Source organism: Oxyura jamaicensis, chromosome 13 (assembly GCF_011077185.1).
Source record: "Oxyura jamaicensis isolate SHBP4307 breed ruddy duck chromosome 13, BPBGC_Ojam_1.0, whole genome shotgun sequence".
NCBI lineage: Eukaryota > Metazoa > Chordata > Aves > Anseriformes > Anatidae > Oxyura > Oxyura jamaicensis.
Genome location: NC_048905.1, coordinates 11,597,676 through 11,625,466, shown reverse-complemented (window position 1 = coordinate 11,625,466; position 27,791 = coordinate 11,597,676). Strand labels below are relative to the sequence as shown.

Below are 27,791 nucleotides of genomic sequence, written 5' to 3'. Positions count from 1 at the left end.
AAGCTCAAAGTACCTACGCTGCCTTTTGAACACCTTTTTTTTTTTTAAAAAAAAAAAAAAAAAAAAAAAAAAACACTTAACTGCCTTCCTTATTGTGTCTCTTTCTTGGACGGGTGCTCAGCTCATAGGGCAGGCATCCCATGTCCCAGGAGAGGACCATTCTTGGCCCAGCCATGAATAACTGTGTTCTCCTGGAGGAACAGCTGATCAAAAAATCCCAGCAGAAGAGAAGGACTTCGCCCTCCAACTTTAAAGTGCGCTTCTTTGTCTTAACCAAATCTAAGCTGGCTTACTATGAACATCGCCATGGGGTATGTCAGCCATTTTCTTTGTCATAATAGAATAACGGAGGGAAGGATGAACTCTCAAACTTTATTAACTTAACATTTCTGGGTTTTATTTTAGCACCACTCACCAAAATTTGTAGAGTGGTGAAATGGGTCCTTACAAGCTTCTGGTCAGTGAGCATTTGGTGCATATGGGGGAATAAAACTAACTTGTTACCTTATAGAAAGTATGTAATTTTGTTGTTGGAATTTAGCAGGGTCTGTTAAAACTGATGTGTTTAACAGCTGCATGAGCCTGTGCCTGGCTGCCTGCATGGGTACGGGAGTGACCTCCGGTGGGGTATTGCAGAGACTAAACGTGTATCCTAGCCACCTCTAGCCACGTCTTCGCTCTCCTTTTCCTTAGGGCAACAGACTGATGGTTGGTAGACCAGTCTTACAATTCGGAACAAATTCAGCTGCCATTCAGCAATACTTTTCCAAATTAGCTTCAAAAGGGATGTGTTGATGAGATCCATGCTCAGACTAGGCCGTGTTTCCCCAGGCTTGCATTCCCTAATTTGCAAAATATAAAGAAAATTAAAAGTTAATCTGTGCACCACATTGTGCTAAGTGTTCTAGTGGAGAGAGGATTATTTCCCTCTTCTGTTTAGCTGGATGTTTGCTGAGCCTCATTACGGTTGTAAATAATATTTCTTGTTTTCTAATAGTCACTTAACATGCTGTTAATCCATTATGTTTAGGTGCTATTATTGTACACAGACCAGTGCTGGGGATCTTTTTGTCTTGTTATCCAGTGTTGGCACCTTCAGATCATCTGATCTGATCTTGTTTAGAAAAAGAAAATTAAGTTAAAACTGAACCCAGCAAGAAAAGCAAGGTATAGTGTTTCCTTGTATGGTATCATTCCCCCGTTGAAATTGTATAACAACTTCAAGGCTTAACAGTCATTTTTACTTGTAAGCTATTTCTCTGAAATGTGCTCAACAAAATGTTTTTCTTGCTTTTATTTTATAGCCAGTGTTATTCTTACCTTCATATTTAAATAGGAAAATATTTATTGCTGCCCAGTGTGTCTGTATGCAGTTTGAGAGTCTATTTGACTGCTATCCAAGCTATCTTTCAGATGTCATTATTTTAAGATTTTAAATTCTATTATAACTATTCAGTTGATTAATCTGGTTAAAATTTTCAAAAGTTTCATCCAAGTGATTCTGCTGTAGGCATTTACAGAAATTTTCAGACCTAGGGTTTTTTTTGGTGCTTGATGAGTCTTGATGGACTTGAGAGGGACTCAACATAACACTTTGCCTAGACAGTTTTGTGGAATCACACTAGGTGTTTTCATCTTTAGTCACTTAAATAGTTTGGAAAATCTGACATGGTGACTTTCAGTGGGGCATATATTTCATATGCAACATAACTGTCTTTGGAAATTTTATCCCCTAGTCTTCCTAAAGGTCAATTAGGCCACTCGAGAACATCTTAAAATACCTCTGAAGTAACCATTTAAGAAGCTTTCAAAGGCACTTTAGTACACTACACATACAAAATCTGAATGTACACCAAGTGACAGCTGACAAATTCCTTTGTACATATGTGTATACATATGCACACATGAGGTATTTCTGAAAATTTGATCTCCAAAGTCAGACAGCAGTGGAGCAAATCTTTAGGTGTGGTAAAATTCCAAAATACAGTGATATCAAAATGAAGCTATGCAAAGTTGGACCAAATAAGGGTTTGGTATATTATGTACTTTACCTCATATATTATCTATTATAAACATGCACGTGTACAGATGTGTAAATATATAAAAACAGACTTTTTTTTTGATATGAACTGTCAAAAGCAGGTCATTGCATGAATAGAAGGACTTTGTATCAAATGAGGAGAAAAGACTTTGTCCTGTGACATACTCCCAGAACCAATCCTCAGCCTTTTCAGTAATAGTGCCAAAAATTAGCCCATCCTGGTCAGGCTTCCTTGTGGTCAGATCATGGCTGTTCTGCGGGGAAAAATTTTGGGTAGGCTATGCAAACACCCTCTTTTTCCGTGCTAAGAATGGAGTGAATGCCCAGAAGAGGAGTTCACAGCCCATGAAGGGGAGACTACAGTACCTGCCTGACACATGGGCTAGGCCCATCTCAGTGAGTCAACCAGGACCAGGGAGCATATGCTGAAATCGATGGTCTGTAGTGCTAATCCTCTAGCACAGGTTTGGCTTTGCTCTGCAGGTACTCTCTCCGATAATTTGTGGGGCTGGCAGGGGTTAGGAGAGGCTGGTGGCCATTGCCAACATGCTTGTGGTCCTGTTGCTCTGGGTGCTGGCCGCAGAGATGGGGAGTATCCTCAGGCATGCGTGCTGCAAAGGATAAATGGCCCCAGCATCTGCCTACGCTTTTGATGTATTTTTCAAGGGAAATCTCTGTGGATGTTTGCTATGAGAGGTTTCAAAGACTTTCTTTACGAACCCCATACCAACCTGTCTAATGTTGTCTAACTACTGTACTCAGAGTTCAATACTGTATGTACAGTGTCCACTGCTCCAGTCCCCATTCAATCAGTGACAACATAAATGCAGGTAGAACAATTTGCTAACTTCTAAACAATTTGAGAAGTCTCACTGATTTCAACAGAGCATGTTTAAGTATAATCTTATGTATTCAAGACAGGCTTATATGTTTTGTCTGTATTTAACAGGGTTTTACAAACAGTCCTTTTCCCTGGATTCTGACACAGTGGGTATAAAAAGATGTTTGACAGTGTATTGTAGCAGTCCAAAGCAAGGAAATAACCAAGTTGAAGGGATACGGGAATGATTCTGTAAATGATACCAAAAGCTGTCAAGACAACCAATATCATAAAGGCGAATTTTTGCCATAACTATGATGGCATTTTTCTGTCGTAACAGCACATAGCTAGACAGAAGGCACTGTTTTCCTCTGGGGCTAAGCATACAATCGCCGTTAATGTTAATGAAAGATATTTACATGTCTCATTAGGAGAATGAGCCCCCAATAACTGACAACAATAAGAAGCTGTGTTTTCTGGAATTCATTAACCAGAACACAATGCAGGGCTGTCTTAACTAAAGCAAAGCTCTGATAACAGGCACATGTATTCAGCCCCCATCTACTAAAATAAATCAGAAGTGCCTTTATTATGACATGCAAATCAATTCCATGGGCAAAAATTCTTCATTTCCAGGGTGTGATTTTATAGCTGCTGTGCATGTGAGTAAATGAGCACATGGGACCAATCATTTTAACTATTTCAATGAGTTTGATCCTCACTGGAGTAACCAATAATGCAGGCACTTCTGTGGTACTCTCAGGATCCCAGTGCACTTGCATTACTGCAAAAGAATTAGCCAAGTGAATCCCTTTTGCAGAGGTCTCTAGGACAGAGTTTCAAATGTTCTTACTTAGCCTTAGCAAAAACAAACTAGTGAGCTACCTTTATCTCCTTGGCTTAACGGCTTGTGGTCTTTGGTAAATCCTTCAGTTTAGCAGACAGAAGAACAAAGAGAGATCGTGTCTGAAGTGCTAAGCTACTCAGACACCAAAATAGTTTAGCATTTCAGACACTGAGTTCATGAATAATCTTTGGCATATCACATTCCTACCTGGATAAGGACAGAAAAAAGCATGTATCTTTGCCTTTCAAGCTAGCTGTAGTCTAAAAGTGGCACAGGTGTCTGAGGCTGATGCCACACTGACTGAACAGGCCACTGGACTCTGGGGTGGTGCCGCACTGGTGAAGCTCTGCCGTTTCTGGATTGGAGCTGCTCATCTTGGTGTGGCTCAGACCTGTGGGGAGTGCTGGAGCCTGTCTGTACCATGTATGCAACGTGTCCCTATGCCACAGTTTTACGTCTTCAAAAATATGGATCCTTGTAACGCTTTGCCCTCTTTAGACATTCTGGTAATTATTTCAGGGCTGGGAAAGTTGCATCTAATACCTAGGAAGTCCAGGCATGTAGCTATTTTTGAACTTCAGATCTTCATGCCCCCATGTGCAGCTTTTAAAGGCAGCAATGAAAGGAGCACACAGAAAAGGACCACGTTCCCTCTTCATTTATAGCAGTACTATTCTTCCTACACTGGTCAGATGCTCAAGAGGTCACAGAGCATGAGTCAGCCTTGTCCTGGGCTTTTCCATCTACACATTATCTACACATTGTGTTACTTGCAACAGTCCAGCTACCCATGGTAACAAAAGAAGCTCTTTGTTCCACTTTCCAGCAGTCCATTTTACCTTGATTATTCTACGCAGAACCCGACTTGTCCATCTTGCCCTGGAAAGGCTTGTTTTTCTCACCAGGTCTCTAAAGGAAACAGACTAAGACTTTGCTTCTGAAGATCTTGGTTTTGGTGTTCCCATTAATTACAGTGGCTGTCCATACCACCTCTCGTTGTTTAATATAAGACTTGCTTTGTGTATTCTGGGTACCTTAACAGTCACAAAATTATAATCCTCATAGACACTGAATTTAAAGATGTTTCTGAAGTCAACCTCACATATAAATATGTATCTGAGTAGATAGATCATTCTTCAAAACTTGTCATGTATTTATTAACAAGTCCTGTTTGCTTGCCAGAATTTGCAATACCATCTGTCTTCTGATGCATATCTCCAACTGATTTATTAATAATAAACATACCACCCACAAAGAAGTCAGGCGTGGCATCTATCTACATCACAGCCATTTCAACATTGTTGTTTTTTTATGTAAGAAAATCAACATAACCTTAAATAAGATGGAGACAAGGTACAAACCTGTGCCTAATGTTAAATGAATCCTTTAGTATACATCTGTGAACTTATCATGGATTTTGTAATAGTCATATTATTGGTTGGAGGGCACATCTTAAATTAATTTAGTTGGATTTTGTGCTCAGGGCCAGGCAGTTGCCATCATTAGATCAACACTCGGAGCAGGACCGCTGCCAACACTAGAACAAATCAGCTATGGCTTTAACTAGCCATTGCTTGAAAACCAGGGACAGAGATTCCACAACTTTGGGCAACCTGTTCCATTATATCTTACCAACTGTTTTGTTGTTGTTATTGTGTGCTGTTTTTTTCTGAATATTTAGAAAGAACCGGTCTATTGCAGTTCTTTCGTGACTTTCTTCTGCGGCATGATTGACGGTGACGATACTGTCTAGACAAGATCACTTTAAACAAAATACAGTTTGTTTTACGTCTGTTTTCTGTGGTCTTTCTAATTCCACAAATGTGAAGTAGAGTCTGATAAGAAAAAATAGCTACTTTTTGCCAGAATAACTAATTCGATCTTCCAAAATTTGATTATAATCATTTCTTCTTGCACTTGCTGTGCATACCCAGTTCTGCTCCTACTAGGTCTTTGCCTAGGCATTTATTGGTCTTTAATCTTCCAAGATTTTTTTAAAATTACTTCAGAGCAAATGTCAGATACTCCCATCTTCTTTAAATTATGAAGCTCTAATCTTTCTTCTATTGGAAAACGTTAAGGATGCAGCAAAAATGTTCAACTCTTGTTTTCTTTTATATCTTTAAGAGGAAAGGACTTCTTCTTAATATGAATATACTACAATAATGATGAGATTTCTTAATCTTTTATTAGATTTCTTTACTGTAGCCATATTTGTTTCCAGCGTCTGCCTTTGCTTTATACTGTAATCAATATTGTAACTGATATTGTTGCAATACCTGCCTATTGCTTTGTTCTCTTTCATCTTTTCCAGACCAATTTTTCATCCTTAAGACTTACACATTTTTAATGAAAAAAGTGGTGCCATTTAGTAGATTTAATTTAGGTTTCCTTCTATCACTGAATCTTTTATTCACTAATATCCACTCCTCCCATCTAGTCAAGCACAGTTTTCAAGAAACTAATGTAATACTCAGCAATTGTTCCATATGCTTTTTGCAACATAAGACTTAATTTCTTTATATTAGAAAGCTCATTTGAAAGCCAAGAATCTTTTTGACAGTGTCATTGATTTTCTTGTCAAACCACTTGTTCTGATAGCAGGGATGCACGCCTTGATAATCATCTGAGACAGGACTGTGATATGAACACTGGAAGTGGCTTTGCATGATACTGAAATAGGAGATCAGTGAAAACACTACGGTATTGCAAATGTGAGGCCCTGTGATGGACGTAGAGAAAAAATGATCTTATGTCCAAGCGTGCTTTTCTACCAGATCTTTGTACTTGAAAGTTAAATTCACACAGCCCGTGAAAATGTACTCTTTGTACCACAGAAGCCTTGCAGACAGGTTATAGTTTCAATTTTGCCCTGCATGCCTTCTGTTTTAGGCTCATGTAATTCTGAAAGCCAGGCACCGCAGGAAGCCTGGAGGAATGAACAGTGAAACAGCCGACTCCTGGCTGTGAGCAGTGTCTGAGGTCTAGGTCTGTAGCGTAGATCCATTGACTTTTTTGTCCATTTTAAAGAATTTTTACACTTCTCTGGTTTTAACTGATTTTATTGGAAAAACAATAGTGGATCTGGCCTATCGGACTTTATAGGGATGGGAGGAGTCATTTCTTTACAGCAGTTATTCCCCAGGGACACCGATAATTTAGCCGACTAAATTGGTAACAGACTGAGATTGTTTGCATGGAACAGGCTTTGGCTACAAACAGCATCAGCCTCTGTAAACAAGATTTGAAGCTGAAATTAGTTATTGGGAGTGACATTGCATGGTGAGTGAGCTGATAGCCTACAAACAATATGTACTGACAGCATGCAGCACAATTATTAAGCTGCACGGTGACATATCACTGGCAGATGAAATATTTGCTTTCTGATGTCAGAGCCTGCTGTGATTCGGCTTCTTTACCTGGGCTTGTCCCCACCTCCTGCACTCCAGGGGAGGGTGCAATCAAGGAGATCTTTGCAGGTTCCAGGAAAGGCAGCACAGCAAAAAGAAGTTCCTGACTGCAAATGCTGAAGTCAGCCCTGACAGCAACCAAGGCCTGCTGGGGACTTTCCATGGATGAGTTACAGCACTGAAGCAAACGCAGCTCTCCATTTGCCTGCCCCAGGTTCCTACATGTGCTTCACCATCTCTACTGTTTAGATGCACTGAGGCATCTTGGGAAACAAATGCAGCTGATTTTGTCTTAAAAAATTTGATACACTCTGCATCCAGGTTATGCTCAACTCTAAAACTCCTTTCTATTCTTTCGATGTGAAAACAGCTATAAAACTATCTTTATGTTTTATTTTTAATTCAAGTGGGAGGACAGAATAGTCATAATAGACATGTGAATCAAGCAGCTACACTTAGGAATTTAAATATCAAATATAAGAGGGTATCTTGGAGGTATTACAGCATAACACAACAGTCAGAACAGAACAGAAAATTCCCAGTATTACCAATTACCACCTCTTTTTGCTTTTCCTTTGAACCTCTTACTATTCACAGGCAATAAAAAAATCCCTTACATATTTATTTTAAAGTCCAATTTGCTTTTATTGGGTTTCAAAATTAATTTGAAAATTGTTTAGCTTATTTTAATTTCATAAAACCCCAAACTACTGAAGTTCCTTATAAGAGTGAGAACTCATAAAATACTGAACAATGTTAGGGTTCAGGCAAGGTCTCTATCAACCAGCAGTCAACAGTTCTTTATATTCTACTAATGATAACAAGAGCCCATGCCCCAATGTATAGATACGGAATATGATAAGATAAGGGATAGGAAGTAATTACATTCATAATTACATTAGTAATTACATTAGCACAGTTTTCAAGGAAGTTCAAGTTCAAGCATAATGTTTTTGATCAGTGGAAAAATGCTTCTCAGGAGAATCACCATTAAAAATAAGTCCATCTTATTGCAGTGATATCTTAAAGGTTCCTAGTTACTATGTTCTGTGTTCTTCTCCATTGCTACCTTACAGCCAACACATGGTTATAAGAGACCCAAATTCTAACTAGTAGAATTTGGGTTCATATCTTTAAAAACATATAAACACCTGTTTATATGTGTTGATAGTGATAGGAGAAGGGGGAATGGTTTTAAACTAAGACAGGGGAGATTTAGGTTAGAAATTAGGAGAAAGTTTTTCACTCAGAAGGTGGTGAAGCACTGAAGCAGGTTGCTGAGAGAGGTTGTGGATGCCCCATCCCTGGAGGCATTCAAGGCCAGGCTGGATGGGGCTCTGGGCAGCCTGCTCTAGTGGTTGGCAACCCTGCCCAGAGCAGGGGGGTTGAAACTAGATGACCTTTAAGGTCCTTTTCAACCCAGGCCATTCTATGATTCTATGGCTTCACCACTACAATCCCACAGTATAAGAAACCCTCAGATCAGCCTCTGCCTCCATCCAGGCTGTGCACTGAGCCCGGCCAGAGCAGAGGGACCAGGGTGAAGGTGACAAGGCCCAAGTGGCTCATGCCAAGGGCTGAGGCCAGACCCCCCATCTATTTTATCACCAAGATGATTAATTAAGAATGGCTTCTTCTAATCAACACAACAAGTGAAAGCAGGGAACGAAATTCAGCTCATAATCTTGAAGACAAAAACCTGGCACTGCCAGAACGGTCATTAAATGCTTTTATTGGCGGAAATGTTTCTGCGGTTTTGCTAACGGGGGACTGGAATTTCCTAGCTCTCTCCACCGCAGCTATAAACTTGCCTTCCCCTTCCCACCTGCAAAGGGAAGGGGTCCAGCTGCAGCTGGTCCTTTGGTGGGGTGCAGTGGCCATGCATGGGGTCAGGGGCAGAGCTCAGGGTGGAGGAAGGATGCCACTATACAGGAGGACCTGCTCCTTATGGCTGGGAGGGCCTGGCTGGGCAGGGAGGAAGGGATGGGGCAGGCGATGGGGATGGCGATGAAGAAGGGCGATAAGGAGAGGGGAGAAACACCAGAGACGTGGTGAGGAGAGTCCAGCTGCAGCATGGGCCATGGTCAGTGACCTCTGATCAGGAGTCTGGGGCCACATGAATCCTAAGTGCATGCTTTTCCCTTCCTTTACACCACAAAAGACACAAGTTCTTACAGAACTTTTGAATGCAATCTGCTTTGTGAAACACAGCACTGCTGGAAGGTGCTGTCTGCTCTCTCCTTCTGCGCTCCTTTAGGTAAAGTTCCCTGGTACTTGGCCTCCCTCCCCGCCCTCTGCTCCAGCACCCATGACTACTTTTTCTGCCATGGCCCTTTGATAAATACAGTGGGGTTTAGCTCAAATTTCAGCAGCCACCAAGGTTTGTGGCTCCACGGGACCTTAAGCCCCAATGGCTGTCATAGCACATTTGATGAATTGGGACCACAAATAGCAACAGCGAAGTGTTAGCCAGAAAGTAGCAAATTCCCCAGACTGCATAGCCCCATATCTCACAAGATCTTAGACATTTGTGAAGCTTATGAGTGCAGAACCGCAGTCAGGAAGCATAATCGTGACACTGCTCTGTGCTCGCTGGCGGCTCATTGTCCTACACCCAACTCCACGTCCCCACTTCTGCCCGTGCTTGTCTGACCCAGGCTTGGCTCAAACCAGCAGACCACAAGCTAATGCGAAGGGATTAGTTGTGTTGCCTGGCCAGGCTGCCGTGGCTGGGCAAAAACAGTGCTGGTGGCTGCGTAGGCTTAGCACGTGCTAAATGCCAGGTGGCTCATTCCCCAAGTGAGCACGGTGAGAAGCCTTGTTCGTGCTGAAGGGTAGTGCTGTGCACGTAGAAATCACTATAGAACAGTTCTAATTTGAAAATTCCACCTTTCTTCTATCCCATAATCAGTTGTTCTGGTATCTCAGACAAATAGGGATCATTGTGATCATTTAGTAGACACAAACTAAAGGTTTTAGCAGGGAAAGAGCTGCTGGAGCTGTGTTGCAAGAGAAGTTAAGATACTGGAGATGAAGACCATGATGCATGGAGCTTGTGATGCATCCAGCTCCACTCAGTGCCGTTAGCTTCCCCTCCCCATTTCACAAATAATGGCTCAATAGAAATAAAACAGGACATAGTGATCTGCAGCACACTGTGCTTCTCCTTGTGGGACAGCAGTGTACCTTGGTTATCTCTCCATGCACATTACACAGTAAGACCATTGATGTTTTTTTCTGACTGACCAGCTAAAACATCTATTTAATTATACTCCAGGCAGACTGAAAGCAACAGAGGACTGTCAGCATGTTTTGTCTGGCCCTTTTAGTTTCTGAGGTTTTTGGAGACCATTTTTAAGAGGCTTTTCCTCTTCCCTCCCTTCCAAATGGCCTGGTTGCTTCTGTTAGATTAAAGTGCAGGCAGACATCATAAAAGCAGGGGTATGTTTAGTTTCCAGGCCCACTTCTGGGTAATGCCTGGTTTGTGAATCATAATTCCTGCTGTTTGTGCTGCTACAAGGCTGTAATTGCTTTCTGTTGGCAAAGTCCCATCTGTGGAGAGTCTTCCAGGCAATGCAGTGGCTGCAAGACACGGCCTGATGTTGCACCTCGACTTGAGATTACGGGGGCTTTGGTTGTGGAAATGACCCAGTTAACACAAGTTCAGCAGGTGCAGAGAGCTGCAGGACAGCTGTGTAAAGCTCCTTGTGAAGGCTGGACCCTGTCTTTCAGAGCAGAATGGAAATGTATCAACGAAAAACAGTCTGCAGCGAAAGAGCTGAGTCTGTGACCGGCACAGCGTTGACTCCTAAAGCCCCAGAGAAGTAACATGTGGTTAAGCCCTGGGACTTCAAAGTAACAAGCCAAAAGAGAGTTCTCTGTTAGCAAAATTGAAGGTTTTTGTAGGAAATAAATGGTTTTGTGTCTCATGGCGGGGTAGAAGTCCCAGAGGGAGAACAAATGATAGAGCAGGTTGTGGAGAAGAGAGAGAGGAAGCCAAGTCTCAAAGAAAGAAGTGAACAGACAAGAATGAAAGAAAATAGAAGGGGAAAATAGGGTGCAGTGAGGCTTTCTAAGACTTGGCAATACTCTTGCTAGCTAGTTAGTATTTACATTTAGGGCTGCCTTACAGTCTTGGGTTTATTGAATAAAAAAATCCCATTCCTCCTCATAGAGCTACGTAGGCAGATGCCATCAACAAGAGACAGTCCCAGCAGAAAACCCAAAGGTGCTGGTTAAACTGCCAGCAACTACAAAAAACATACACCAGCAAAGTCCAGCAAGAGCCATGTAAAACCACAACGTAATAACGTCCCTCTCTTTTCACAAGTCCAAGTGCAGAAGGACAAAGTACCCAGCCAGTTGCACAAGAATGAAGTTTTAAGAGCAGGGCAGAGCTGTGGGGCCACAACAGTGTGGGGAGCAAGGGGCAGAAGGGAGCTGGAGGACACAAAGGTTTGGGCTGGGGCTCTAAGGCAGGGCAAGGAGGCTGCCAAAGTCTTCCTATGGCTCCTCATGACAGTCCCACAAGGGTACAAGGCAGTCTCTGAAGCTCATGCTCTCTCATGTTGACAGTAACCCATGTTTGCAAAAACAGAAGATTTTGCAGCATTCTTCGTGTTCATACATCTCACAGTCTTTCATCATGTTGTCACAGAGCTGGGCTGGGAGCGGATTAGTGTTTCATCCCTACTGAAAACGAATCAAAACAGGAAACCAGTTTGCTTCCGAAGAGCGAATGCGTTTGTAGTGAATCCTTCAGCAGCGTGCACCAGCTAGTAAGCATCAGCTTAGCTCCGGCCTGCGTCTTCCCCACCCATCTCTCCTGCAAGGGCCTAGTGCCGCTTGCCCGGGAGCTACGGGGTGATGGCTCAGTTTGAGGGCAATGGGGATATCAGGATCCGGTTCCTTTCCTATCCTCCCCTAACTGCCTGCTCTGTTATCTAGCTATCTGGTAGCTGATGAATAATCATGCAGCAGAGGCTGCCAGAAAAAGAGTTCTGTAGGCAATTTTTTGAGGATATTATTTATTTCAAAATCTCCTGTTATTTTTCTTATCTGAAAACCCAGAAAACCCAAAACCAGAGACATGATTTGTTTCTTGGAAAACAGAGTCAGTGAAAATGTTATATTTTAGATAAAATGCTTAGTTTTGAAAATCAAAGTACCCAATTTGTGTGTGTGTGGGGGGGGGGGGGGTAATACTTATTGTTTTATAGCTTTTCAGTATGAAACAAGTGTTGATAAGCTGAAAGTTTCATGAAAAGAGGTTGTTGTTTTGTTGTTGTTATTGTTAAAAAATCATCTAATTTTGCTGGGGAAAAAAATGAATTTCAACCAAAAATTTTGACTGGTTCTCTAAGAATCCATGTGCTGACTTGAAATAAATGTATGTATATATAAATATGTGTATGTGCAATCTATATAGAGGTGCCATATATGAGAATGATTCTTTATACTTTTAAATGTTCTACATTGTCAGTTAATTCGCTTCTGCTCCACTGAAATCAGAAATCTCCTGTGGACATCTCAGTCTTGTCTAATTATTCACTTAATCCACAATCATTAGCTTTGACCAAGTGTTTTTATCTGTCTTTCAGAAAAAAAGGACTTTGAAGGGTTGTGTAGAACTTTCAAGGATTAAATGCGTGGAAATTGTGAAAAGTGACATCATCATCCCCTGTCAATATAAATATCCTTTCCAGGTGAGTCTGTCCATTGACTACACTGATAAGTGATATAATTTCATTTTGAATTTCAGTAAATTTCTCTTGCACAATGCGATCTTTAATGAACCCAACACTGTATGAATTTGTGTATACAGGGCAATCTATTCACAGATTCCTGTAGACAATCAGAGTGCTACAACCTTGGTTTGGGGTCTTTAGGAACAACAGAAGATGCTGTCACAAACTGCAAACAGCTCTCGATGAGCAGCCTGACAGGAAAGTTCTTAGCCAGTGCTGGTGGGAAAGCTTGGTGGGAGAACCTGAACTGCTCTATACTCCCTTCCCACACTATAACGCAGCTTCCTTCAGTGAGAATGGTTGAGAGAAGGAACAAATGCTCTGATCTACTTGTTCTGGGTCTGGATTTTTCAAGCTGAGTCTCCACTGCATATAGGAAGACTGAAATAAAGTGAAGGTTGTGGCCAGTACTGGTAGATGTGGTAGAAGTGGACCAGACATGCTGGACAGTGCTGAGCTGTAGCCTGTCTGAATTTTGTCCCAGAGTCAGTTTTGTGGTATTTTGTAAAATGATAACGTCTATTTTCTTCTTAAGTATCTCGGCTGCACCCAACTGTAAATTTTCTGTGGAACTGACAAGTTTGGGGTTGTTTTGTTTTCTTTGTGTGGCTCATCTGGCAAGTGAGCCCCTTGCAGAGTGGCTGAAATGAGTGATTTTATCCAGTTGTGCGTGCTCATGGCTACATCTTCTTGAGATCCACTTACTGTGGATTTCAAAATCCATCTTAGATTGTCAAAACATTAAACAGGCATATCAGTAACATCAACAGGAGTGGCTTTAAGCGAGCGGGAATTATTCCTCTTTTCTTTTTATTTTTTGGTAACAGAGGTTATAACTTATCTCTCTGTAGCATGCAAAGCAACTGAGTCACACAGCCGTCTGCGTGTGCCTGCAAGGGCATCAGGCCAAGAGATAGCAAATATTTCCTGTCCTTTAAACAATAATCAACATCACCTCATCTATGCCGCTGAAAAAACTTAAAAAAAAAAAAAAAAAAAAAAAAGCTGCCGTCTTTTAGACAGTGGTCAGAGTTTTTCAAAGCTTCTCTGGTTCAAAGAGACCATTTGGATTTAAGTTGTTGGGATAAATATTGGAACAAAAATATAGATTATGTGTTATATCACATTTTCTGTTTAAATATAGTCATCCGATTAAGTTTGAGTCATTTTTATTCTTGTGATGATTTTACTCCCTGGTTTGATATTTCACAAATGTTCGGTATTTCTCTTCCATCATTTGTTCATCATTAAGAACAAGCTTATGGAACCAGCATCTTGGCTGCTCATTGTTTGTCTGCTCTAGCTTCTTATTTCCCCACTGTAATCCTAGTGAAAGCTATTAAAAACTGAAGAATGATAGTAATCCAAAAAATCTCCAGGGAGTTGCTTGAGATTTATACTTAAACAAGAAAAGTTAAATTTGGCTCTTAAATTTTAAGTGAACATGCCTCGAAAGAAACTGCTGAGAAACAGATGGCATTTCCCCGGAGGTACTTCAAAAGAATAAACCATGGTCAGCAAGAAATGGACTGGCTTCTGTGCAAATTAAAATTGCTACATCTCCATTGATTTCACTGGCATTTCTTAACAACATAAAATTGATCTAAAATATTACTCATCTGAAATTCTTCCTTGATCAGGTTTTCTACTCAGTTTTAGAGAAGCAAAAGGCACTGAGGTTAAGAGGTGCATACGAACAGGGCCTGTGTACTCCACATGCTCGCAGCATCATTTTGTAATTTGTTGGTATGGGGGCTTCTACCTGTTTCTTTCAGTGATTCCATTGTACCCAGTGCATCTGGAATTGCTTCTAATGGCTGGCTCCCTTCTTTACTCCCCTCTCCAGATCATCCATGATAACTACATACTCTACGTGTTTGCACCCAATCGCGAGAGTCGGCAGAGATGGGTCTCTACATTGAAGGAAGGTAACAAAACCCCTGCACCCACCTAATTGTTGACGTTACTTATCCCAGACCAGTTTTCTCAAAAGCTATAATGCCAAGAAAATGTGCAAGAGGAGTTAAGTCTTGCATCGAAACATGCAAAGCAATAATTGGGAATGCAGCTATGGAATCAAATGTATTTTTGTGGGTGTGTTTTCAGCAGCATTAGAAAACTTGGACATGGAATGCTTTTTTGCCTCTTTCAAGGATAAACTATTAATATGTTACTGTAATTTGAGGTTTCTTATGTAGGAAGAGATGAGAAATTACATTAGGCTACTTTTTAAAAATAATATGTTCTGGGTAGATTTCTCAGCTCTGATTAACAGAGTCGTTGTTTATATGACAACCTTATTACAGAATTGTGATTATTAAGAAACATTTTTGTGGGTAGCTTTCATTTCCTGTTCACCTCCTGAATTGCACTGTGGTTCATTACAATGGTTCTGAAGTGAAGCTACAATACTTAACCACTGCATGCAGAAATGAGGCACAGTACTTGACATAGGGAAGGTGTTGTTTAGATGCATGAAAATTGCATCAGGCTTCCCTTGTAGCTTTCTCCTGCTCTATAACGCAAGCTGCTGTATTGTTTACCCTGAAAACATTGTGCCTGACTGAGATATTATTGAGTTCATGCGCTAGGTCTTGCAACCAGTTATTCCCCTTCTGGGAAGCACCTGCTCCAAATTTTTGATTTATCACCTCCTCTAATTCAACATTTTGAGACTGCCCCCTCCCTTGGATAATTTGAATAGTCTCTTGAATCAGGCCAGCAGATTTTTTTTTGTCTTTTTAGGAAATGACTATTGTGGATAGAGATTGTGTGCTTCAAAGAGAAGGACCTTTAATTGCTCATACAGAGATTCAAGACTGGCATTTACATGTACAAAAAATATTTGGAGTTGGCGAATGCCAGCTTGTAGAACTCCTTCTGAACACCAAGCCAAAGCAGCAGAGTCTGTATCCTATGTATACATACTGCAGAGCTGTAGATTTTATGAGAATCATCAGTACATGGTGTACCAGGTTTTCTTTCTTTTTTGAGACCTTCTTTCTGTGGTTTTGGTGTTTAACAGTTTAAAGAGATAGTCACATTGGTAGGATTCTACTCTCACACCGTACAGAGGTATGAGCTCCATCACAGGTAGGAAGGTTATCCCTTCAGAGTGATGGTGGCATTCACTCCTTTCAGGAGTAAGGAAAATATTAATGGAGAAGGCTGATAATATTCACCCAAGCCTGGTTTGAAAAGAATAAGAAGCTTCTTTAGTGCAGATTATTTCCATTATGTTTTACATGCCTTTCAGAGATGACATCAATACAAATAAACACATTTTTTACTCCTCCTTTCTCTTCCTCTACCATTTTCCAGAAACCAGGAACAACAACAGTTTAGTCTCAAAGTATCATCCAGACTTTTGGATAGATGGCAAGTGGAGATGCTGTGCTCAGACAGAGAAGATGGCAGTTGGCTGTATAGAGTATGACCCCACCAGAAATGGTATGGGATTTTTTAAGACCATCCTGACCTTGAAAATATGTATTCCTGGGAAAAAGTAAAGGATTAAATCTACCTTGTACAGAACATTGAATAATACCATGTTATATCTGCAGCAAGAGATCTTGATGGCTTCCTGGGATATTCTTTATTCTGGCTTGTCTTTCACTATGCATGATACACTTTGTTGTGAATTAACATTTTCCTCTGTGGGATGTTTCATGCTGTCTCAGGAATGAGATTGAAAACTAAGAACTTGATCAGCTGTCAATAAGCTGTTAACAACTTTCTTAAGATACACAGATTCATCCCTGTGTGTCCTATTTTGTCCTAATTGTGTTTCCTCTGTACTTTCAATGACCAAGTGTAATCTTTACTTTATCTAGTAAAAAAGCCTGTAGGTATTGGCAGATAGGGATGTCAATCTTTCTTTACCCAGGACTTTTTCCCTTGTGTTGGCATGATTCCCTGTGTAATCTGTACATCAGTTTCGAACACATGCTGTGTGGCTGAGAGTCACTTGTGTAGGTTCAGGCTGCTGGTACATCTTACTCTAAAAGTCCAAGGCTTGATATTCACTATTTCTGTATGGTTTTGTCCAGATCTGTTTCAAATTAGCTTTCTTGATTTCATTTCAGCCTCAAAGAAGCCACTTCCTCCCACTCCTGAAGATAACTGGGTGAGTGCAGTGAGGCACGATAAGCTGTCCTTAGTGTCTCGTGTGCTTAAGTAGGTGAATATATGTTCATTAATGTTCATCATGGTGCAGTGACCTAGAATATCACCCGTGACAATATTCCCTGGGCTTTTCTCTTGCCTTTTCCTTTTTTTCTTTCTTTTTCTTTCCATAAGTTATAAATCAGTGGCGTCCCACTGCAGCCAGGCTCAGTCCTTCAAAGACAGCTTGGTTTTACAAAGAACTTTCCAATGGTGAGGGAAGCTTCAATGGTTGGGGTTTTTTGTTTTTGTTTTTTTCAAACTATAGAAAGGGAAACTGGGAAAGGGGGTGGATATGAGAATAGTATTCATATCTGCAAAAGCTGCTGTGGAGAGGAACAGTCAGTTGTTTTGCAAACCCACTTGTGGATTTGGACAAAATCTGATAGGCTTACAGAATAAGAAGTGAGAAGTAGGGTCAACCTAATTCCATCTAGGGAGGTCCTTAAGATTGTATCACTGGAGGCTTTTAGTTGGAGTTTAGGAAACATCTGTGACAAACAGATCAGACAGAGGTAATCCTGCCCTAAGTTTCAGAGAAGTAGATAACTATTTTCAGTGCAAGTGATTTTTTTTTTTTCATGAAATTCACATTATAAAAAAGCTCATATGGCTAATGTACCCCACCATGCACCCCGGGTTGCCTTCCTAGCTTTGAGGATTTTGAACCCAGCAGACTGTGTATAGCACACACCAGTGCTGCCAGGGCAATATCATTTTAGACAGCATGCCATTGATATTTATGAATATGAGTATGACGGGCCTTTTTCCTAATTTGTGCAGAAATTGTTGCTAGACACAAAGGAAGCCTTAGTCATGGCCATATACGACTATGAAGCCCAGAACCCGCAGGAGCTGACGTTACAATACAATGAGGAATATTACGTGATTGACAGCTCTGAGGAACATTGGTGGCTGATTCAAGATAAGAACGGGTAAGTCCCTTTTCCACAGCCAATTTACAAATCCTTTCTAAATCCAAGTTGTTCATCCATTAACATGCATGCTGGCCTCTAGTGTAACTTTCATGAAGTATCTTCTGAGATGTAGAACAAGGAGCGATGGAAGGCGTCTTCCCTTTGATGCTGCTTGTATCCGGGCAGCTGAAGAAAATGGATCTGAAAGTTAATTTTTTGAAACGCGGTCCTTAGTTCAGACTGATACTTGCTGACAAACGTGGAGAAAAAAAAAATGAGAAAACTGGAATGCACAGAGCATATTTGTGTGTTCTCTTTGGGGATAACTAACAGAAAAAAGAAATTATAGGATCCTGAATGTGAACAGTGACGGAGTCTGTGCGTTACTTCTCTTTAATCTCCCCTTGTTTAACCAGTCTGGGGAGAATATCAGTTCTTTCCTTTTCCCCGTAACCCTGCTAAATACATAAAAAAACAGCATTTATGTCATGCAAAGAGCAAGACTTCTGGCAGGCAAACCTTTCAGGGCTGACTCCCACAGATGTAGAGAAAATCCTGTCTGTCTAGCACGCTCATGCTTTATCGCATTTTAACAGGCATGAAGGCTATGTGCCAAGTAGCTACCTGGCGGAAAAATCACCCGAGAATCTGCAAATATATGAGTAAGTTGTGCCTATGTTTGTCTTGTACCTCTAAGCACCCTGGATTTGTTATAGAAGCTACAAACCCCACATGTCCCCACTCCGCAATCTGTGCTGGTGCTAGCGTTGGGGCTAGCGCAGAGGCTTTTTGGCAGGAACTTTAATAGCCTAGAAGTGCTGACTCGGAGTCCTTTGATGTTTGCAGATGGTACAATAAGAACATCAGCAGAAGCAAAGCAGAAATGCTCCTCAAGGATGAGGTAAGCCCGTGTTACGTGTGGGTCAGATGGGCAATAATAATTAATTAATGACAACTGAGAGCGAGGTATGGGACCAGCAGGGATCCGCAGCAGCTGGGTGTGGGCAGTGACCTGTGCCACCCTCCTCCAGGGCAGGAGGGGGTGATGGAAAACACCGTTTCAGAACACCGTGTCAGCTGAAAACTGTGATTTTAGCTTATGGTATCTGTCTCTGCCGGAGGCTGAAAATGCCAGTAATTCTCAGAAAATCTAACTGGTCTCGTGCTGAAGTATTTGGGTGAAACCCAAAAGTATAGGTTGGCGTTTTGTTTAGTTCTGTGTGTATATGCGTGCATGTGAGCAGGCATCTTTAATTTTTCAGTAGAGACAGAGTTTTCCAGTGAAGATTGTCATGAAAGTAAAAAGTATGCCCTGCTTGTTCAAATTTTCCACACAAATTCAACCTCAGTTTTTAAATTAACTCTTTCAAGAACAGGAGACTCAAGCAAGATGCTGAATGATAGTATTTTATGAAAATAAAAGCTTTTCCATGCAGTTTTAAAAAATGCTCATTTTTCCTTTGGGTCCTACCAGGACAGCTTTTCTGTGGCAGGTCTCACCAAGAGAACCAGAAGACCTCTGATTCAAAACCTCCCAACCCTCACAAGTCCCTCAAAAAATGCGGCCAAGCACACGAGTGATCTTCGGCCAGACTTGCTGTCAAGGGAGAGGGATGGGCAAGAATGGAGCTTAAAGCATCCCAGGCAGGATGCTGCCTCCAGCACTTGTCTACCTGTGCGAGCAAGGAAGCTGAGGCAGGGTGCACTTGGTGGATCAGCTTTGCACCAGGTGTTGTGGGTGGTCTTTGGCTGATAAAGCTGATAAAGCTGATAAAGCTTCTTCCAGCTTTATCAGACAAAAATGTGTTTTCTACCAATATTAGCAGTGTTGAAATGAAGGAAGTCTGGTTTTAGGTAGATGTTTTTGTAGATACAGAACTGGATAGAGGGCATATACAAATGGAGGAACTCTATCAGGTAAAATAAAGCAAAACTAAGCCAGCAGTTGGGATGCCAGACAAAAAGTATCTTTGTGTGCAAACAGAAGAAAACCATTTTTTATTATCAATGTATAGAGCACCACAGCACATTACATCCAAAATGTTATGTTAAATCTTGTCCTCTGCCATCTGATCCATCACTGCTTGGCCCTGCCTGATCATGGTCTAGGATACATTTCAGCATTCAGATGAGTAGAAAACAATTACAGTGAAAATTAAAATGGAAAAATGTTTTGTGAGTGCCAGAGTGGAGGAAGATTGCTTTTCTAAGCATTTATATTTAGATACTGGATGACCAAGGTACCTGAGAAAGCACAAGATCTTGTCCAAGCTTTTCCCATTTCTGGGAAACTGGTAAATTATCCTTCCTACACCCCCGTATGGATTTTCTGGTGTTGAATAAATTGCACCTTTGTTCTGTAGTTTCTCTCCCTATGGAGAGCACTCAGAGGGGTTTGTCTTTCCACTTGGCTGCCCACTTTCATTGAACTTGCATGAAATGAATATTGCCACTGTTCTGCTAGATAAGGTTGAAAGCCATCAATGGGTTCAAAATTTCTAGAGAGGCTTGGAGGGACAGAGAGACACGCACTCACATGTATCCACCCCCACACATACTAAGCATGATCTGATCACATAATTCTCATTTCCTCAGGAAACTAAGCTAAAAATATGTAGCACCCAAGAAAGACCAGCTGAGTGTACCTGCAGGCCCTGGGCAGACACCAGAGCAGTGCACGGAACAGCAACCTCCATCGATTGGCTGATGGCTCATTTTTTTCCTACATATTTGGCACATCCTCATGTCTGAGCAGTAGGGAGGGCTGAAACAATCAGAGCTTGCCCCCGGCCCACTTCTTTTTTCCATGATGTCTCTAACCAGTTTTTTCTCCTTTGCTCTTCTTACAGGGTAGGGAAGGTGCCTTCATGGTGAGAGACTCGAGGCAGCCTGGCATGTACACAGTCTCTGTTTTCACCAAAGCATTAAGGTACGGCTGAGCTCAGCAGCTTTTCACATCAATTACATCAATGAAATGGCTTCTGAGAGTGTAATCTCTTTAGTTGTTTTGGCATTATAAAGAGAGAGCAGAAGGTTCATGAAAATGATAGAGAAAAACGTTTCCAAAAAAGGGAGAAGAGTTAGCTGCCTTTTGCAAAACAAAGGGTATTAAAGGCTCCACTTCTCCCTGCATCTAAATAACTGCCTATAAATATCCCCTTAAATATCACCAGGGTTGTAATTTTGTTGAATTGCCATCCCAGCTGAACTGTCTGTAGGATCAAGACAGACTCGTCTGAGGTGGATGATACAGGACTAGTGAAAGGGTTTCTGTCATGGGGCAGAAAGTTTTGTTTCAGAAAGAAGAGACAGAGAAACTTGGTAGTCAACCTGCTCTTATCAGGAAACCTCAGCCTTTCTAGAGATGAGACCAACTATGTGTTACAGGGAGAGCATACAAATACACAGCTTTGTTAGCAATTGCAGCTCGCTCCTTGCTCCTCTCCCATTCCTTCTGTGTAAGGAAGGTTCTGCCCTTTCTTGCTCTCTCCTCTTCCATCTATGCCCCAAATTCCTGTCTTTTTGTTGTGACCTGTTTTTTCTCAAAGAAAAACTCATCTTTTTCAGCACGGATAACAATCCTGTTATAAAACATTATCATATCAACGAAACAACAGACTTTCCCAAGCGATATTACTTGGCAGAAAAGCATGTGTTTGACTGCATCCCCGAACTCATCAACTATCACCAGCACAATGCAGGAGGTGAGCGAAGGCTGAGGCCAGCCAGGGAAGTTGTTGTTTTACTATGCAGCCAGGTGACGGTATTGAATGAAGGAAGTCTCTCAAGGCCTCCATCCTTACAGTGAAATGTTATCTTGGCACTTAGATATCAGTAAAAAACATCACCTAGACTCAGCTTTCAGCATTACATCTTCATTTTGGTGGTCCTTCTAAGGCTGAGGATGACCAACACAGACGTCACGTATCATACTGCTATACCACAGAGAGCCCTTTCATTCTCTGGAGTCCATGGGAGTGTGTCAGCACTGCCAGACCAAGCTACCTACTGCAGCGCCTTCTTGCTCAGGAGGTGATATAGCCCTGGGCCTTGACTTGACACAGTCAGGGACGTGGACAGGATTCCTAGCCAAACGTGGGAGGCATCAAAGACTCCTGCCCCTACAGCTCAGGTGTACCAAGGGAAACCCTGGCTTCAAGTATACCTACAAATCAAAGGTATCTTTAGAATTAGGAAGGCAGAGTTAATAGAAATTCATATTTGCTGACAGAGCAAAAATGGAAAGTAAATTGAAACTGCTCAGAGTTGGCTTCCTTTGAGCAGGCAGGAAATCACACTCTGAATAGAGGTTCAGCTGCCCTCAAGTGGAGCTGAGAACTCGGTACAATAAATCTGCTTACAGCGTACAGACTCCTTTCTGGGAGGGAGCCACAATTCCCATGAGTGTGACAATAACTGGATCCTACCTTTTCCTCTGTTATACAGGTCTTGTCACTCGTTTGCGATATGCAGTCTCTTCTTGGAGGAAAAAGGCCCCAATCACCGCAGGTCTGAGCTATGGTATGGAGCTACTGTCTTGACCATTTGGGAATCACATTCCTCCCTGGTTAGCTGGGTGAATCTGAATAACCCCACTGATACTGATGAATACTTGTGTGACTATCACAACAACGAATAGCTTTCTTCAGATCTTTACATTGCCTATATTTTCATCTTTGTCATTACCGTTGGTGACCAAATGATCTGATCCAGCAAAGTCAATGTCTTGAGGAAGGTGCTGAGGACCCCAGCATCTCACTAAAGTCAACATAGATACTGAAATTAATGCTGAGCAAAGGTGGTGGGAGCAGGAGCTTAGCATAATTTGACAAAAGCTGAGTCCCTCCTGAAAGATGCCTCCATCTGACTACAGAATTTTACTGGTATTGTTTTTATTGTAATTCCTGTAAGCATCACAGAAACTCAAAAACATGTTGTTCTTAGTAGTGCACATATGCACAATAGATGCAATCCTCCCCAAAGAACTGGACAGACAATAAAAATAGGGGGAAAAAAGGAATGTTGTTATGCCTAGTCTTGAACATGAACTGCAGCATGGACTAGTCAAATGAGTTAGCAAAGGTCAGACAGATAATTTGAGGGAGAGCTAGAAACTCTCACTCAGAGTCCTGTCTTAATGTTTAACCCACAAAAGCTTTTTCTTTGACATTTTAACATTAGATCCTTACTCTTTCTCCCTCACAATCAACAGGAAAATTGGTCATTAATCCCTCAGAGCTCACCCGTGTACAGGAAATTGGCAGTGGTCAGTTTGGGGTGGTTTACCTTGGCTACTGGCTGGAGAAAACAAAAGTAGCCATAAAAACCATTCGTGAAGGAGCAATGTCTGAAGAGGATTTTATTGAGGAAGCTAAAGTATTGATGTAAGTAGTAGTTTGATTGGATGATTTTCCATGCGGAAACATATTTTGTTACCCACTACTTTTGAAATTGGATTATAATTAATGCAAAACCAGCTTGAAGTTAGACTTGGTCTACCATATATTCTCTTTTCTGCATTCATAGTTTATAGCTGGACTTTGCAGAGTGCAACAGAGTGACAAAAGCGGGTTGTTTATAACAATTTCCGTAAGGACAGATGGGACTGAGTATATTTCAGCCACTTTTTCCACCTTCCCTCATTGTCCACAGGAAGCTGTCTCATTCCAAACTAGTCCAGCTTTATGGTGTGTGCTTTGAGAACACTCCCATATGCCTGGTGTTTGAATTCATGGAGCACGGTTGCTTGTCTGACTACCTCAGGAGCCAGCGGGGCACTTTTTCAAAAGAAACCCTCCTGGGGATGTGCCAAGATGTGTGCGAAGGAATGGCTTATCTGGAAGAAAATTCTGTCATCCACAGAGACCTGGTATGTTGCTCCCTGACAGATTTTTTCTCCACTCCAGCTGGCCTTGCTCCCTTTCTTAATTTCAGCTTTCATTTTATTTTGTTTTCAATAGCTTCAATTACATAGTGGACAATCGAGCTGCCTCATTCTCTGCTGCCATTTTGCTAGGGAGCAGAGACTGTGGGTGGCTGTGGATAATCAGAGTCTGTCTCTGCCCCTTCTGGGCAGCAAAGGCCTGGTCAGACAGATGGCTGACCATGTTCCTGGCAACAGGAGCATGCAGGTTGTAAAACGTACAGAAAGCATTAGGACTTCAAGTTCTCACCTTTTTTTGTATGGTAGGATGTCACTTTGATTGTCCCATTTTCAAGCACTCTCTGCTGTACCGGGCTAAAAGCAGCTACATGTGACAGCCTTTCAGCACTGACCTTCTGCCTTTGCACCTTTTTTTCTTGCAGGCTGCTAGGAACTGCCTGGTGGGGGAGTCCCAGGTGGTCAAAGTGTCTGACTTCGGGATGTCGAGGTAACGTCACCGGGGCTGCACACGGAGGGGTGGCAGGGGACGGGGGGGTTGCTCAGCACTCTCCCTTCTTTTTGTTTTCCAGGATTGTCCTTGATGATCAGTATACCAGCTCCACGGGCACCAAGTTTCCAGTCAAATGGTCTGCCCCGGAGGTTTTCTCCTACAGCAACTACAGCACCAAATCAGACGTTTGGTCATTTGGTAAGAACCTCTCATCAGAATGGAAATACATTGAATAAACACCAGCTCAGAAAAAAAACAGGGGCTCAAGTAAAATGTCCTAAACAGTGCATCTTCTGTGTCCCAAGGGTGTTTTGCCTGAAAAGCAGCTTAGAAAAGCAAGCCCAAATCATTGAAGTTAAAGAAAGAAAAGAATAGTAAACTACCTAGACACTGACACACCTCAGATACTTCCAATTTTATGTATTATACTTGTACAATGTGATATAATACCAATCAACAATCTCTATTCCATGATGCCATAGAATAAGTGACCAAGTAAATGTTGGAAAGTCACTAACAACTTTTATAAGGAAAAGAAAGGAAAGAGATTTAGGCACTCCATCTCTCTGAATGTCAGTCCTGGGCACTCAAACTTCACTCAAACCCGATGCTTTTCAAAGTTTGCTTTGCTGACTCCATTTGCTTTATGCTGATCTGAAAATATTATTTCAGTGCTGACATTTTCTCACCTAATTTCCTGCTCCCTGATGCATTGTTTTATGATTTGCATCTGTTCTTTGGTCTCCCTTCTGGACCCTGATAGATAAGAAAGCTGTTGTATATTTTTTCCTCAAAATCATTGGCACTGGAGATAACAAAGGCTATTCCCTGGCCTGTTGATCTGGCTCTCTGATGTATCTGGCCCATCTCCAGCTAACATGCAAATAACGGCAGTGAGGAATGAAGTGGTGCAGTGTGCGGCGCACAGCACACAGTCAATGGGGTGCCACTCAGCTCCGGGCCTCGCAGTAAATAATGCAGGATTATAACCTTTGCTAGTCTGTGCTCTGGAATTCTGTGCTTCCCTCTCCCTTTGCTGGGCTACGCTGTGCAGTTCGTGCTGGGTGAGGCTGTGCAGTCCCGGGGGGGCTGTGAGCAGCACAGTGAGAGCTGGATGCTCAGACCTACCTGGCTCCTTCGAGAACCCAACCCGGAGATGCTTCCATTCCTCTTTGGTGTCCCCTGGCATGTGGAGGAGGCTGTCAGCACTTTCCACATAATAACAAGGGACAGCACTGCCAGGGGAGCTAGCTCTGACACCTCACAGCAAAGTGGCAGTGACATGGGAAGAGATGTTACCTCGGTAAGGATGTTCTTCTGCTTCACAAATCAGAAACTGCTGAGCGGTAATTCACATTTAGGGCCCCTGTAAGAGCCAGATGCCTCCAAAAAGTGTGCTCAGCTTGATTTACAGTCCAGCCAAGCTGGGTGAAGGTGGCTCACACCAGTTTCAGGTCTGAATGAAATAATTGTGAGCTTTGCACTGGTCAGTATTAGTGAAATCTGCAGGCGCCAGTCCTGCACATTGCTGGCATTATTACCTGCCCCTCCAGCGGCATTGCACAAGAGGATTCCTCTTTCATCTCATGGTCTCATGACTGTGAGATGTTTTCTGCTCAACTGCAGTGTATTCACCTCTTCTGCCAGGCCTGAAGTCCAGCTGTGCCCAGGAGAACAATATGGGTGCAAGGAATTCCCAGTGCCGGGAATCTGCACCCTGGGGGAGTACAGCTGCTTGGCTTAGTCTTCAGCAGAGCCAGTGTCACTGGTGGGGAGCTGCAATCTCATTACGTCTTCCTATTTGAATAATTAGAAGCAGGAAAGCAGGCATTCCCTAGCAAAGTTGATTGGGGAGCTACACAACTATATTTCAGATCTGTCTGTCTCTGTTTTCTTACACAGTGTGAACATGGTTTACCAAAACAGTCATACTAGGTGAATGAAGGAATTAAACCTCATAATAACACAAGTAACTTGCATTCACTCCATCTGCAGAAGCTCTCTGATCTGATGGCCAACTGCAATGCATTCCACCACTATTTTGTCTGTCTGTCTTCCACCACACTAGAAAAACATGAGTTTCTGCACTGCTCTGAACAGTAATCATAGGAAATTATTTCAGTGTTTAGGGAAAGGGAAATAAGTGCTGCAATTCTTTGACATTCCACCATGATTGCACATCCACAGCTGCGTTAGGGCATGATTTTTCAGATGCATGCTCGGAATCTGGGTGAGAATGCTTTTTCAAGTAACAGACACCAACACTGACCTGCAAAGAGCAGGTGGAAGAGGCCTGCTGAAGATGTTGTTTGCTTCTTTGTGATTATTCTCATTTGTTTGCTTTAGGAGTGCTCATGTGGGAGGTCTTCAGTGAAGGTAAAATGCCCTATGAGAACCGCACCAATGGAGAAGTGGTGGAAGAAATCAATGCAGGATTTCGGCTCTACAAACCCAAGCTGGCCTCCAAGGCTATTTATGAGGTCATGAGCCACTGCTGGAGCATGGTTAGTATTTCACCGGGAGAGCCCTAGTTCTCACCAGCAAGAGCTCTCTCCCCTTTAGGAGATGCTCACATGCTAACACGAGATCAAATCCTGGATGTGAGGCACTTTGTAGCTTTCATCTGTGTTAGCAAGCTGAGTTGAACTCTGGGCTCTTGAGTTTCTATTTAAACTGCTGTCTCTATATAATGTGTTGACTCAACTGAGAAGTCTATGTAGCACACTTAAGTTAATTCAGCAGGTTGCTTCCTAAGAAAGCTACGTATCAGTGAAGCTCAGTTTTAATATGGATGGTAAAAATGACAGCCAGCCCATTACAAGGTCTTAGTGTCCTCTAGGGAAAATTCACTGCTAGTAGAAAAGAAACATTGCACAGAAGGAACCTCATTCTTCCATTGGCATCTTCTCTGTAGGAATGGATTTTATTTCTGTAAAAGCTCAGTTTTGTCACAAACTTTTCCTTTCTAACCTCACCATTCCTCTCAAGCTGACGTTAATGTTCTCCCTCTCTCTCCCCTGCTCAGAGGAAAGAAGACCGCCCGTCCTTTTCTCTTCTGCTCTATCATCTGAGTGAAATCTCTGAGTGTGATCTGTAATGGTGGCACTGGCCGCTAAGTGAAGCTGAGAGTCCTGAGAGGGCAGATGGCTGGATTTTCCCCACATGAGCATTAACAGGAATCCTCTCACCATAGACACTTGTCGTATGCCTGGGGAGAAGGAGAGGGCAGAGGCCAGTACTTCCAGACAGACAAGATATTCTCAGGTCTTCCAGAGCTCAGGCACAGGCTTTGGACTGGCCGGGAAAGTGGTTTGCATCTTACAAGCAGAACCAGCAATTGAGGACAGATTCCTGCACCACACAACCCAGCAAGTGTACTTCTCATGAAGACACAGCCTCAAAAGTAAGAGATCTGGCATTGCTATTCCAGTTCTGTGAACTCCCAAATCAAGTTCTTCCCTGAGGAAGAAG

At 42.2% G+C, this 27,791-nt stretch overlaps 1 protein-coding gene across 1 annotated transcript; it reads left to right on the top strand.

Moving 5' to 3' along the window:
- Window positions 1-56: 56 nt before the first annotated feature.
- ITK (IL2 inducible T cell kinase) lies at window positions 57-27,791 on the top strand. Its single transcript, XM_035338937.1, has 17 exons — window positions 57-311; window positions 12,719-12,823; window positions 14,712-14,793; window positions 16,187-16,315; window positions 16,951-16,991; window positions 17,813-17,964; window positions 18,543-18,608; window positions 18,793-18,847; window positions 20,796-20,875; window positions 21,514-21,650; window positions 22,393-22,467; window positions 23,159-23,330; window positions 23,599-23,815; window positions 24,253-24,317; window positions 24,400-24,518; window positions 26,667-26,824; window positions 27,346-27,791. Exons 1-17 carry the CDS (start codon window positions 141-143, stop codon window positions 27,415-27,417), a joined length of 1,896 nt encoding a protein of 631 aa, XP_035194828.1. The 5' UTR covers window positions 57-140; the 3' UTR covers window positions 27,418-27,791.